This window comes from Sinohyriopsis cumingii, chromosome 9 (genome assembly GCF_028554795.1).
Source record: "Sinohyriopsis cumingii isolate HCF-2022 chromosome 9, ASM2855479v2, whole genome shotgun sequence".
NCBI classification, from domain to species: domain Eukaryota; kingdom Metazoa; phylum Mollusca; class Bivalvia; order Unionida; family Unionidae; genus Sinohyriopsis; species Sinohyriopsis cumingii.
This window is the reverse complement of record NC_142969.1, coordinates 25,309,174-25,324,880: the sequence shown is the minus strand read 5'-3', so window position 1 is coordinate 25,324,880 and position 15,707 is coordinate 25,309,174. Positions and strand designations below refer to the sequence as shown.

The following is a 15,707-nucleotide window of genomic DNA, read 5'->3' as shown; positions in this document are numbered from 1 at the left end:
TACAATCAGAGAAAGGTTTATGTGTTGGAGAAGGCATAAATAAAGATGTTGAAGTTGGACCTTCAGTAAAACATTGGACCAGATAATATCCAAGTTCAGGATGGCCTCCATGGAGAAGGTGGCATTCCTGGATGACATACTACAAAACTATTGCTTTATTTTTTCTCATTCTCATTTCAGGGGAGATAATCAATGTGGGACCTTTTCCCTTCACAACATTGAGTTCCTCTAGATATTGAACTCTTAACACACATTAAATTGGCATCTTTCTCCCAAATCCTTCGAAAGTATATCTTATCCATCAGAATGCATCAAACAAGACATTGTTTATGTTTCCTAAAGATACTTGGCCTACTCAATGTGGAGGTGCCGGTTTACACTGGATCTGTGTGTGGCATGTTAGATGCATTGACAATATCTGCATCAACTATTAAAGACTATTCCTACGTCTAAAAGTAGGAATGCATGAATTGCCATTTGTCTAAGGGGAGTTATTAAATCAGTGTACTCGGAACTGTCACTTGGCCAGTTACACTTATCAAGATTTTAGCTCATGAAATATAAGTGACTTACGTAAGCCTGGCCTTGGATGTTACATCGCATTTTGAGACATAGCAGAGTTGGTTGTCTGGCTTCTCTAGCTTTCGTTTGTGTTACATGGCTGGTGAAGGAGAGAACTGAATCCCATTGGGTTAATGATAGTATAGACAGTGAACACTCCCCATATATGAAGGTACATATTTGACCCAGACCTGCCACTTGCTCTGGATTTACCTGAGAAACTTAATGGGGAGACAATAATCGAGTGTGGAATCAAACCAGGATCTTCCATGCATGTTTATAAATAAATTATCTCTTGTTGTGCTAAACTTACATTACAAGAACTTCAGGCAACCCACATACTGCCTTGAGACACTCATTATTTACAGTGCCAAACTTAGTACCTTGGGTCTGAGTGGAAGCAGAGTTATAGTATGGTCGACTTCATAACAGAGGCACAACATGTTGTAACCGTAATAGAAGCTATGAACTTAAAACCGGTGGACAAAAGATGCTTTTCTCTGTACCTCCACATTATAGACCAGTCATGGCCCAAGATGTACTTTTTGCAAACTTCATCATCTATTCTCCTCCATAATGATCAGGTTGATGGAATTCACAACATGCCACCATCCCTTTCAGTCTCAGCTATGGTGGAGGGATTTGCAGGGCAACCAGCAAGGTTGCAGGAATGTCCCTAGAGCACATGCCATAAGACCATCCCTATATCAATGACATGCATTCAGACCCACCCCAATCTTTCATAGCTGGATGGGGAAGATTTATCATGATGTCATGAGGAACCCTACAAGTTTCCTGGGGACTCTGTATCACATTCAGCACCACTTCAAAGCCTATGGCCAGAGTTCTTTAGCTACAATGCAGAACTTATCAGTTGGTCCTTAATCTAATCATATTTAATCAACTTGGCTACACTCTTTGGTTTGCAATAGAATGTAACAATGGGTCCTAACGTGATCCATTGTGGAGACAACACAGTGTTAACTTGCAAGAGGCCTGATTTCATGCCCCCACTCAAATAGCTTCTGCAAGTTCTGCAATTCGCCTACAACAGGCTCCAAGCAGTAGATGAGTTATCTTTTGGAGCAAGATGTGATTTCATGTGTTACATTCGTTTCTTCTCAAGCTTATCAGCAAGAACATCTCTGACCTTGTACCCTTTCAAGATTTGCTTGACTAGGTCTGGAATCAATGTTCAAGTAAAAAGAATGTGTCCCATAGGAATGGGAATTGAATTCATGCAATCTCTCATTCTAAGAGGCTCAAGTTGATCTGGATGAACTCTTACGTGTACCTTTCTAGATCATCAGACAGCTTCATACAGATGCAGCTTCACAACTTCTGCTGGATTTGCGGGAGGGAAATTTTCCCTTTCGCAGCCTCTCCCTGACTGAGTCTTTTCTTTTCCAGTTTGATTATCTAGAAGCCATTTCACATACTTTAGGGGACCAGAGATGGTCTCTCTGGGTTAAGGGGATCTGCCTTCCTCTACCTCTCACCTATTCTCATAAGGTATTATGATTGGGTATTGTATTTGAAGAAGAAACCAATCTTTTTCTAGTAAAATATGTTCTTCAAGAATATTTACCCAATCATAATACACATACAGCCTCCCTGCAGTTACATCCACAAAGAGCAAGTCTTACGCTCCGATAGTTACTAAAATATTCATGGGATTTGGCACAGGGCCCTATACTAATGGGAGATCGCTCAGCCCATCCACCATCCAGATGATAAATTTTAGCTTCTTTTTAGCTAAAAGTGTTATCTGGGAGGGCTGGATTTGTACGGTAGGAGTAGTTCTCCTTAGGTATTATGGTTGGGTAAGTATTATTTGAAAAACGTTTTACTAGAAAAATTGGTTTTTGATGTTCACATTTCACATTTTACATTAGGAAGGATTGGCATCTCAGAATATACCATTATAAATACTACACTTTATTTAAAGAAACTCAAAATGAATTGTACTTCCAACTGGTGTTATGACCTATGCATTTAAATCACCCCATCCCCTAGCAGCTTATTCTATGCAGAAGGCATGCAGTGCTACTGTCATTTGCATGATGTTCATAGGTCTAGCTGTGTATTAAGAACACTAAGGTCAAGGTAGATAATCACTTTCTTTTTATATTCACAACCCCCCCCCCCCATCAGAATGTGTCAGAGTTATGGCTCCTGTTTTACTTAGATCCATGCCCTCCTATATTGGCATGGGCATCCATTTTGTATCAACACATTTGTAGTTATGATAATGTTTTGCGCCAGATTTACATGGTCAGACTGACAGATATTTTTTATTTTTTTCTTCTCCAGAAATGGTTGCTTCCCCTTTTCTCCACTGTTTTTAATCTTTTTTTTTCTTCTCCAGAAATGGTGGCTTTGCCACTTCACCACTTGTTGGCACCTATTGTGGTACAAACATTGACAGAATTATTGTCTCCCATAGCAACCGTATGTACTTGAAATTCAAGACGGACAATACTCAGTCAGCAAGAGGTTTTCGGTTGTCATATGATTCTACAGCCACCGGTTGTGGAGGGGATTTGAGCACCCCAACAGGAAGTTTTATATCCCCCAATTACCCCATCCCTAATGGCCACAATGCTGAGTGCTTTTGGAGAATTCAGGTTTCTAGAGGCAGCACCATTCGACTGGTATTTGTGGATTTGGATATGGAAACACACGTTTCCTGTAGCTATGACTATGTAGAGGTGAGTAATCATTAAGTATTAGAGAGATTTTTTTGTGTTGAAAACAGCCACAGATCTAAAAACTGTCATTATGATACTTCAGTGAATGTAACATGCTTTTGATTGGTTGGCAGAGAACATTTCCAGTATTAGGAACCACACTATACATAAGAAACCAAATATATTGTGAAATGTTGTCTTTCCAAGTGTCATTGTTTTCTAGACAATTTAATTTTCAGCTGTTTGTTATGTCTTTTTCAAATTATGTTAACAATATAACAATAGTTAGGGATATCTGTACTTTTGGTCCTAAGGCCAAGCAATTTTTTTATACCAGATGCATCCATTTTACATAACCTGTCTTGCATTTTTGTCTTGTTCATTGTCCATCTTGCATCGGTCAGCATTTGCTATTTGCAAATTCTTCAAAAAGATGATTGGACCAATCTCAACCACATCATGGCATGAAGTGTTTTCAGATTTTTAGAATATACAGCTTTCAGATTACTAACTATAGGAAAGCCTCACAATGACGTCTTTTTGAATCCCACTCGACAGAATTTGACCAAATTTAACAGAAAGCAACCTTGAGGATAGGTCTTAAAAGGTACCAGTCTGAGATAAAATGTGGCCAACATTTCTGAAAATAATAAAAATCTTTTAAAAAAAACTTCCTTTAAAGAATCACTCAATATATTTTGACCAAATCTGACAGAAAGCATAATGGCATTCAATTCTTTCAATTTTGTAGGGAATTATGTTGATCCACCATCCACTGTGGCTGGTATTAAAAAAACTAAAACTTTAAATGACATCTCAAAAAAAAGTGCCACTTGACAGAAGTTGACAAAGCTTGACAGGAAGCTTCACAACTTGAAGGGCTTAAATTTTATACAGTTGATTCACCATCAGACATGGCCACCATTTAATAAACACAGAAAAAAATGCAATCAACTAAAATTCATATACAGTATTATTATAGGTCTTAAAGTTCATACACTGATATGTTAGGAGTTCCTGTCTCACCTATTTAAGCAAAAAGCATTTTTCTTCATCATAAACAATCTTATAGATTTGTGTTAAAGAAAATTCTGAAGTCACCTGTCTTCAACATCAAGTGTTGTGTTCAAATGAAAGTTCCTGTTGTACCTTTCTTAGCCACGTACTGTATATTCCCCAATCATTGCCCCCGGGGACGTTACATTTTCCAAATGGGGGGAATTTATTAGAGTACAGTAACGAGAACTAAAGTTTTTATTATGATGTACTATTATAGTATTATATATTATATATTATAATAACATCATGTACATCGGGGGATCATTCTGCCACTGAATTCAGTCATTGCAAATATCAGAAAGTTAGAACGATAATCACTCAACACATATTTCCACTCAGTAGCTGGTTGAAGTGGGACTGGTAAGTCTTGGAACTTTTCACCCAACTATTGAATAATGTTTAACACTACCTGTGTGCCTGTGACTTTAGTAATTTTAGCAATTTTATACATTGATATATAAACCACTCCCTCGATAACTTGCGCTCTGATAACCCACGAACCCACTTATAATGCGGTGTCAGGCGTGGATCCCATTTTTTAAACCCGAAAATACCCAAAAAATGTATCCCTAATTGTTAAACTTGAAGAAAATTGTGATCAAAATTGGTAACGGAAACTTTGATGTATCGCTCATTTTATCATTGAAAACGGTAGATAGGACCTGGAAATTTTAATCACCACTATGAAATATCAAATTTAAAAATAGCCACTACAATTTTATACATTTTCTTTCTAAACATTGTTCCTAGTACACCGCAATTAACGATATGTAAGGAAATTTCGATCAATGAAAATGTCACTTACGCCGAGTGGAGGCAGTACTTTAATAAATAAGTACAAATTAAATAATTTTTTTATCAATTGAAATTTGTGTTCTAGTTACATCTTTTAGTTCCTTTTAAGTGTAATCATCATAAATCCAATGTGTCCTCTTGTAATTAAACGTAAAATACGTCAATCTACCGTAACAGCTATGTCCACAAGCATTTCTCTGAGAACCTAATTAAGTGCCGATCTTGTTTTGATAACTGACTTGCGGAAGTTTTGTTGTATTATTGCACTGAATTAAAAGTTGGCCTCCTTTGTATTATCACTTTTATTATGTCTTTTGAGTTAAAAAAAAGGAGGTGGAATAAAAGAAAAGTTAAAAGGCACAAAAATAGGACTAACTTAAAATCTTGCGGCCTCGGTCGTATATCAGGTGAACTCACTTCATTTGATCAGTCAAACAGTGTAATAAATGTTATTGTTTACGTAACAGAAACTACCTTAAATTAACTGACTCTTTCATAACTGTGATCAAAGATAACAAGGCAGCCAAGTGAAGTGAATACTTCGTAAAATATAGAGCTTGAGAACCATTTGTGAGCAAGCGAGTTTCAGAGAATTCTTGAACTGGCATTTAGAGATATCCTCAGGGATGATAAGAAATTTCATCATTACTTTCAATGAAATCATGACATTAACATTGTACTAATTGAACAATAAAAAATTTGAGTTTCAACTTAGACGTGTCACGAAATAAATGTTGCGTGTTTTTGACAAAAGGAATCTTGTTTGGTGGTGTATCGACATTTAGTCTAGTTCCCAAATTATGGACTACCGATTTGGCAAGATACTAGTAAACATCACTATGGGAACCAGACTCAACTAGAAAACAAAAAGCAGTTATAATACACAGATTTTTTGCATACACATGATGGTTGTTCAAACCAGTTTGAACAATCTTTCATATGTTGGATATTTTGGAAAAAAATGTTATTTAAACAGAATAACAAACAACTTCATTAGAAAAAGCGCATTATTAAAAATTATTATCGACGTGATTGTAAAATGAGGATTCAGTCATTAAACAGTCCAGTTCCCTAACGCCGCTCCCCCCCTAAAGTTTTCTCGATGTTAAAGCGATTTTTTTCTTCAACTTTTGTAGGTCCCTCGGTAACTCATGCCTCGCTTATAGTACAGTCTATGTTTGTGGACCCCATTGTGCATGAGTTATTGAGGGAGAGGTGTACATTGTAACAATGTGATCAATGATTCTTAGTTTAAATTTTTCAATCCTTAAACAAGGGAGGGGTCATTAATTAGGGAATACAGTGAAAGATATAGGGTTTAAAATGATAGGCAGATGGAGTGCCAGTTTCTAGGGACCACTTGTTGTCAAACACTCATTAAAAATGCCCAGCTACAGAACACTGCCATCTCACCTCTGTCTGCGTGGGTTCGAGTCTAGGACTCGGCTAATGTGGGTATGTGAGAAAGCTTGCCAGTAGCTTCTTGTGGGTCGGTGGTTCTTCCCGGGGTTTTCCTAGGTTCTTCCTCCACCATTAATTCTGGCCACCATGTATAGCCTATCGTGTGCTGAAAAATGGCGTTAAACCTTCCAACAACAACAACAACAGCTACAGAACACATGCTAATCAAACAGGTGGTCTGTTTGTTTTGAGTTTATCCTTTTTTTAAATTTTTAAACTCATTTACCAGAGAAATGAATTAAACATTATGGTTTCATTTACTTTCATTAACACACTCATCACTACCAAAACTATGCTGCAGTAACCTCCTTTTCAGTGACCAGAGATTAAGTCAGTTTTATTGTAAAGTGCACTTGATGAAAAGGTAAAGCATAGCATTCTTTGGATCACTTACTTTTAGTCACTTAGTTTTCTTAGATTTTCTGTAAAGTTCAGAATCCAAGCTGAGATCGTCTTTGCATTAGGGAAATAATTATGCCTGTTTCTTTGCAACAGTGTGTAAGAGGAAATGACAAATGAAATACTGCAGAAACTCTGCTATATTCGGGTCATCTGTTTTGATGAAATTTGTGATAAATACAGACCGATAATTTACACATCCAACAATGATCCATTTATATAGACAATGGACTCCCGTGTACTATCCATAAGTTTAAGTTAAGAGGAGATTTTTATATTTTAAAAGAAAAATTGATACCATTGAAAATTAAAACAATTCACTGCACATTTTGTATATAGGTGAGAGAAACCAATGCATTTGGCCGTCTTCTTGGAAAATTCTGTGGTACATCTGTTCCTGATCCAATTAGTTCAACAACCAACCAGCTGTGGGTGAAGTATCGTACAGATTTATCAGTGGCTGGGAGAGGGTTCCATGCATTCTATATGAGCAGTAAGTATGACAACATTTTGAGAAACACATTCTTTGATTTTGGGGTCAGTCTTGGCTTTTAGAGGCTACCATCTCAGAATAATTTTTAACTCAATTTTTTTTAATTCAGGTTGCTCTGATTCTATCTATGCTGTGGAAATATGAATTTAGACCTACACTAAAAAGAGTTGAAAAAAATGAAGTACCCAAAACTCTTCGGGCAATAGAAAGGAGCTATGATGGATGTTACTGTCATCAATGCAGATATCCAGAGCCCTAAATTTCTCCATTGAAGACATTCCATAATTGCATTAAACTTTTGAAAATAAACTCTTCTATCTCTTGAATCCGGCCACCCCAGAAAGACAGAATTTCATTGTTCCTGTCTATAAATCAAAGGCAAAAATGCTCAGCAATTACCTACTTAATACCACTAGGTGTCTACCTGTCAACTGAATGTTCACCATTTTAAGCTTTCACTGCAGCATATTACCAAAAGAAAATCAGTTTGTATTGTACCCATCCATCTTGTATTGATCATTAATGGATTTCATTCATATTTGCATAATTTATTTTGTATTGCTCAGTAATTGTGTACATTTTTAGCAGTATACAGACTTGAATTATACCACCTTGTACTCCAGCATGGTATCATTGGTACTCATTGTTTATTTGGATACTCTGCTTGAATGTTTGCTTCTTTACAAATGAGTTCCTTATTATTGTGGACATGTATGACTTCCTTATTATAGTGGACATGTATGACTTCTTATTATGGTGGACATATACGAGTTCCTTATTATAGTGGAGATATATGAGTTCTTTATTATTAAGGACATGTATGAATTCCTTATTATAGTGGACATGTACTAGTTTCTTATAGTGGACATGTATGAGTTCTTTATGATAGTGGACATGTATGAGTTCCTTATTATAGTGGACATGTATGAGTTCCTTATTTCAGTGGACATGTACTAGTTCCTTATTATAGTGGACATGCATGAGTTCTTTATTATAGTGGACATGTACGAGTTCCTTATTATAGTGGACGTGTACAAGTTCCTTATTATAGTGGATTTATTTGAATTACTGTTCCTATTGTTTTTGTCATTCTTATTGTTTCAGTTTGACAGTGACAGCCAAGTGTTTAAGTGCAAGTGGTTTAAGGTTACTAAGGATGCTCACAAGAGGTGCCTTGCTTGGACTGTTTTTCTGCTTGCCTGTGCAGTGTCTGTGCTAAATGATTAGAAGAGATATGGCCCATGGTTCTGTGTAAAAGTTTGAAATGCAAAGAGATTGTGGTGAAGTCAAAGTCAGTGTAAAATATTGACATCTTGATTGGTCATTTTAAGACAGAATCAGGTTCTAGAGTATCAGGATACAGCATGCTGTCATGTCTTGCAAGACCATGTGAACTTTGCCCTCAGTGACTATTACATCCACCTACCTGGGTATGAAGGACCAGTGCATTTCAGAGATGTTCCTGTTGCACTCATCCCAGGTGTTGCTAGAGTTGCAAATGCAGAGATTAGTACAGGAAATGACATTGAAGTTGCTGGCTTTAGGGGAGTTTCTGTATTCCTCCATTCATTGTGTCTACCAATGCAGGCGTGGATTTGATGGGAGATTTTCTTCCCATTCTCACGAGTTCCACATATGTCTGAGCATAATCTTTGGGCCTATATGTCTGGGTGCATGGGATGTAACACAAATTTTGGCATGTTTTATAAGCTGTCCATGCCATACCTCACAGTTCCAGCTTTCCACCAGCCAGTCTAGTTTCCCAGCTGGCTGTTCATTTTGACAAGTGACCATAGGTCCATTTTATGGCAATGCAGAATCATGTGAGGGTCAATTAATTTATCGCATGACCTTTCTTTGAAGTATAATGTGACACATTTGTCATTGGTGTTGCGTGACATCTCTTGGAAGTGTAATGAGACACTTTGTACACATTTGTCACTGGTGTTACATTACCTCTTTTGGAAATATGTTGGAACATGTTTGTCACTGGTGTTGCATGACCTCTCTTGGAAGTATAATGGTATACATTTATCATTGGTGTTGTAAGACCTCACTTGGAAGTATAATGAGACACATTTGTCACTGGTGTTACATTACCTCTTTTGTAAGTATAATGGAACACCTCTTACATCTGGCATTATGATGTAATATTACACAGCATGAAATAACAAAATATGACTTGATTCTAGGTTGCTATAATAGTGATTTCATATGACAACAGGCTGTTCTTTAACATTTCAGATTGCAACAACAGATTGACTTCATACAGTGGTGTGATTGAAAGTCCAAACTTCCCTAACTCATATCCCTACAATCGTAATTGTACTTGGATCATTGATACTTCATTAGGGAACACAATCAACATGTCTTTCTCCCACTTTGACATTGAGACACACACATCTTGCCGATTTGATCATTTAGAGGTATGTATTGTAAATTTGCACCTTGATCCTGATCACATCATTTTCAGTATGCTTTGTATATTGTATTTGGGACATTTTAAAGTTATCACCTGTACATCTTTCAAATGATTTATGTCTTCTTTATGTCACTAACACACCATCACTGTCAGATGCTTGAGATTGAGGAGTTAGGATGGATGACAATCAGTCATGGAGTGAAGACTAAAATAAAAGACTATCAGCACAAGCTACAAAAAAAATATTGATATTTATTAACATATAACACTAATATTGCATACATGCACACATTCCCACTACCTTTTGTGATGATAAAGAAGCAAGTAGTGAAATAATAAGGTTGATAAAAACTAATTTCAGGCCTGTTATTCAGCTCTCTTCTTTCGTGTTCACTTCTACTATTACACTGTAGCTAGAACTCACCAGTGTCCAATTTTCCCCACCTGTATCTTGATCCGTATATCACACAACAAAATTGCTCCATGAATTTGGCACAGTTTACCATCTATAAGTCACTGTAATATATACATGTTCAATACAAATTATTGTCTATATGTGGACACAACTCATTACTATTGTCTTGTTACATAATTCAACATAATACCTTTGCCTGGTGAAGTCTGTCTTGTAGTCTTCTATTGCTGACTGGCCCACTATCACTGACTGCTTCATTTTCCAAACAGGCATCAATTTATGTGCAGCAACATGATTTTTGATACAGCAAAAGTCTTGGAGAGGTAGTAATGGAGAAAGTGATTAAGAAGAGAGTATTAGAGAAAAAATTGTTGGAGAGGTAGTAATGGAGAAAGTGTTTGAGAGGTAGTACATAGCTGCCAACCCTCACGAATTTTGGTGTGAATTTCACGACTTTTTCAGCGATTCACGCCGTAAGCCAAAAATTCACAAATTTTCCAATCCTCAATTATTTTAAATCTTTAATAAAATAACCGATTTCCCGTTAAGCACTAGTCGTGATATTCGCAGTTGCCAAAACGGTCCGGTACTGCTGGTCACGACATTAGTAGATCTGCAGCCGATTAGTACAGTTGGCCCGGTAGCAAGCATTTTAGCCTCTTTTAATCTATATGTATAAGAGTAGTTTTTCAAATGCTTTTGAGAGAAACTGGGGCCTAACCGAAAATTCGCTCCGCACATGCGTCAAAACACTGATTTGAGTTACCGTTCAGCCTCGGATGTAAGATTTTGAAAATGTCTTCACCACCAAGGAAAAAGAAATGTATTACTCAAAAAGTGAAGTTTAATTTGGAATATATCAAAAATTGGCCATGCATTCTGCCATTAAACATTGATGTTCATTCATGCTTTTTGCACTCAATGTGTCATCACAGAGACGATGTGAGGAAGAATGTCGGTTGCAAAAAACATAGAAGTTGGGAAAATTAAGAATTTGCAGATTTCAGCTCTGGAATATTTTAAACCATTGGCGGAAGACCTGCAGGCTACCAGCGCTGAAGCATTATTTGTGAGTTTTCTTGTCGAACACAATCTACCTTTATCATCTGGAGACCATGTTAAATATTTGTTTTGACAAATGTTACCGGACTCGTAAATCGCTTCCAAATTTTCCTATGGAAGAACCAAAAATGATGCAGCTCCTGTGCATTACTCACAGCAACAGATACAGCGAAAGAGTATTTTCTTTAGTGAGGAAAAGTAAGACAGACTTTAGGGCCTCCTTAGCTGCAGAAAATTTGTCAGCAATTTTAGTCCCCAAGATCAACCAGCAGGCAATAAGTTGGAACTGTTTAGAAAACAAATTTACGATCAAGCAGTTGAGGAAGTTCAAGTCTGCCACAGTATCATATATTGATAAATAAATATTTCTGCATATATGTAGTGTTTTATTTTTATTTTGCGAACTTGATATAGTGTAGTATTGACGGTCGGATTGGTCAGAGTGGATGGAGTTATTGTCATGGTATTTTTCATGAATTGATGTCCAAATTCATGACTTTTTATCCCTATTTTCACTAATTGTGAGCCTGGAAGGTTGGCAGCTATGGTAATAATGGAAAAAGTGTTGGAGAGGTAGTAATGGAGAAAGTGTTGGAGAGGTGGTAATGGAGAAAGTGTTGGAGAGGTGGTAATGGAGAAAGTGTTGGAGAGGTGGTAATGGAATAAGTGTCGGAGAGGTGGTAATGGAGAAAATGATGGAGAAGTGGTAATTGAGAAACTGTTGTTGAATTGGTAATGGTCTGTTTACAGAGACTTGAAAAAACCCTTCATTTATTGGAAGTTATTTTTGATTCAGTATTCAGTTTTCAATGCAATATGCTGCAGCAGGTTTAAGACAGAACTAACAGAAAAGTGCTCTCAGTCTTGGAAAACAAAATTGGTATGAGGATAGATATTAAAAAGATCTTGGACAGTTCATATACAGACAAAATTTTACAGAGTTATGGCCCTACTGTGACCTTGACTTTTGCCCTGGCATATTGAATCAAGCTGTCTTTAAGAACAATAAATTGACATGGGCATCTGTGTCATATGAACACATTTTCAGTCATTAATATAATGTTTCTTATGTTTCCTAGATCCGTGATGGCGAAAGTGCAAATTCAAATCTAATAGGAAATTTCTGTGGGAATAGTTTACCACCACCTATTGCCTCTTCAGGTGATACTCTATGGATTCAATTCATTTCGGACTTCTCTGTTGCACGGAATGGTTTTAGACTGGAATATATCACAAATGGTCAGTATAGAAATGGCAAGTCATATATGTTAATAAATGTTAAATGAATATTTGTCCTTATTGAATTTTTTTTTCAATTTTTATCTGTTAACATACAACTATTATGATTTGTTGATGATAATGATAATCATTTTATCCAATGACATACTTATCTTGAACCTAGTTTACATTATGGCCCTGTTGTTGTTGTTGTTGTGGGGTTTAACGCCATATTTCAGCACACGATAGGCTATGCATGGCGGCCAGCATTAATGGTGGAGGAAGAACCCGGGAAGAACCACCAACCCATGAGAAGCTACTGGCGAGCTTTCTCACATACCCACGTTAGCAGAATCCTAGACTTGAACCCACGCAGACAGAGGTGACATGGCAGTGATCCGTAATGGAGAGTGCTTTAGACCACTCGGCCACTCGGGGCCCCTACATTATGGCCCTGTAATTTCAACGAAACTTACATGTAATTAAAAACAACTCTCTAAAATTAACACACACATATACAAATATAGCAGAAGTTAATACAAGATTTACTGCATAGTTTGCACTGCAGATATTCTCATGGTAAATTTGTTTTTTTTACACTATTCATGAAATATTTATGCTATATCATTTTGTATTTGCTTTTGAGAGGGAAACTTTTTAAGACTCTTAGACATCCTGTTTATGTCAACAATCATATAAGTCCTTAAATTATAATGTCTTTCAAAAAATTGTGTTCAGATCGTTGTTTATGGTTTTTGTTTTATATTGAAATATCTCTCAAACTCGTTTTGGACCATTGTCATCATTGGGCAGTATTGTTATTGCATTGTCTACACATTCAGGACTTGCACATACCACTTTTGTGTTGCAAGGAAGATACTAGCATATTATCTCCTGGAATTCTTGATAATACTCATTTCAGTTTTTCATTGATCACTCTATGCATGCAATAAACATTTTTATTTTTTATAAGGCTGTGGAGGATACCTTACAGGAGCAACTGGAGAGTTCACAAGTCCAAACTACCCCAATCCCTATCCCCACCGCCGTGAGTGTGTGTGGATAGTCACTGTGAGTACAGGGTCCTATATCCAGTTGACGATCACAGACTTTGATCTGGAGAGTCACAGTGATTGTAGATACGATGCCCTGGAGGTAAGCTTATGGAATAAATTCTGTATTTACTGGCATGTAACAAGCACCTAGCTAGCACATAGACTAGTTTTACCAACATAAGTCTAAAGTATAGATCTAGACTTTTAGACATTTGATTTTAAAGTTTAAATAAGCTAAAGGCAATTTAATAAGTACAAAATTCAGAAGTAGTTCATACTAGTGAATAATCTGGATAATTGACATCTGCATAACTGACATTTCTCTGTACTGTGGCATTTCACCAGCAGTAATCCTTAACTGCTCTTGAAGGTGTCACCCTTCTGAGATGGAGGAATCTGAATCTAAAGACCAATCAATACCCATCAAACCACATGAATAAATATCAGGCCTTGCATTTATGAATGGGAAAACCCCACTAGCACAAAATTCAGATGGATCACAGTCACGTCTTGGCTGATTTTGTATATTAATGTCCCATATTCTGGGAAACCCGCAAGAGCAAAATTTAGATGGATCACAGTCACGTCTTGGCTGATTTTGTATCTTAAATGTCCCTTATTCTGGAAAACCCCACTAGCACAAAATTCAGATGGATCACAGTCATGTCTTGGCTGATTTTGTATCTTAAATGTCCCTTATTCTGGGAAACCCCACTAGCACAAAATTCAGACAGATCACAGTCACGTCTTGGCTGATTTTGTATCTTAAATGTCCCTTATTCTGGGAAACCCCATTAGCACAAAATTCAGATAGATCACAGTCACGTCTTGGCTGATTTTGTATCTTAAATGTCCCTTATTCTGGAAAACCCCACTAGCACAAAATTCAGATGGATCACAGTCATGTCTTGGCTGATTTTGTATCTTAAATGTCTCTTATTCTGGGAAACCCCATTAGCACAAAATTCAGATAGATCACAGTCATGTCTTGGCTGATTTTGTATCTTAAATGTCTCTTATTCTGGAAAACCCCACTAGCACAAAATTCAGATAGATCACAGTCACGTCTTGGCTGATTTTGTATCTTAAATGTCCCTTATTCTCTGACACTACTCAAAACATCAGCCACATTAACATGTTCAAGATGTCATTTCTAATGTTTGTCATTCTTGACAATTAACTTAGGTTTCGGAAACATATAGCTTACACATCATATTGTTCTTACAAAGCAATGAATAATTTTCATTGAGCATGCGGTTATCCTAATCCAGAATGTAATATTAATTGGCAGGTAGTAAAATTAATAATTTATGTTTGACTGTTAATTTTTTCTGATTCTTTCTTCCACTGCTTCAGCATCCACGCAGTCATTGAATTTTTAGTCATCCTCAGTATATAGTAGTTAAGTTCATGGTAGGCAGTCATGGACTCCAACTACTGCAGTATTGTGGGGCTTGTGTGTGTGTGTGTGTGTGTGTGTGTATGTGACAGACCCATGTATGTGTGTGTGTGTGTGTTAAGGTACAGATTTGACTACCAGAATTTCAATTTGCTGTCTGTTCTACCACTTTAATAAAAAAAAATTGACAAAAGAGAGGTTGAACCAACACACTAGGTGAATAAATTGTGGTTACCAGGAAAGAAAAAAGTGTGGGTGGGTGGGTGGAACATTACGCTTCCATGTAGATGGTTGTGGTCTGGAACACATTGGTACAGCTGCTTCCAGACAAATGATTTTGCTACGTATCCTATGCCTTTTTACAATTATTTGACACCAGCCACAAAAAGAATTTTTGAACTTATTACTTTGCAAGTATTTTCACATGTGTACTTTCTGAACTTATAATTTATTATTTCTTGATTTGTACCACAAGGTATTTGGTGGTCCCGATGACACGGCTCCAAGACTGGCCAGGCTCTGTCACACCCAGACCTCACCACAGGTGCTGACCTCAACTGGCAACATGTTATTTGTACGATTCCGCAGTGACATCTCTATGTCAGGGAAAGGATTCCGAGCATTGTACAAAGCTTTGTCTGGAGGTATGGAACTAAGCCCCAATGTTTACCCCAATTT

General features: G+C 36.9%; 1 protein-coding gene across 1 annotated transcript in view; it reads left to right on the top strand.

Moving 5' to 3' along the window:
• Positions 1-15,707, top strand: part of LOC149791415 (cubilin-like) — a 203,259-nt gene that overhangs the window by 82,102 nt on the left and 105,450 nt on the right. Inside the window, exons 26-31 of the mRNA XM_089969953.1 lie at positions 2,930-3,272; positions 7,305-7,458; positions 9,703-9,884; positions 12,437-12,596; positions 13,549-13,730; positions 15,505-15,673. Of these exons, the coding sequence (XP_089826079.1) occupies positions 2,930-3,272; positions 7,305-7,458; positions 9,703-9,884; positions 12,437-12,596; positions 13,549-13,730; positions 15,505-15,673 (1,190 nt within the window). The remainder of the gene's footprint in view (positions 1-2,929; positions 3,273-7,304; positions 7,459-9,702; positions 9,885-12,436; positions 12,597-13,548; positions 13,731-15,504; positions 15,674-15,707) is intronic.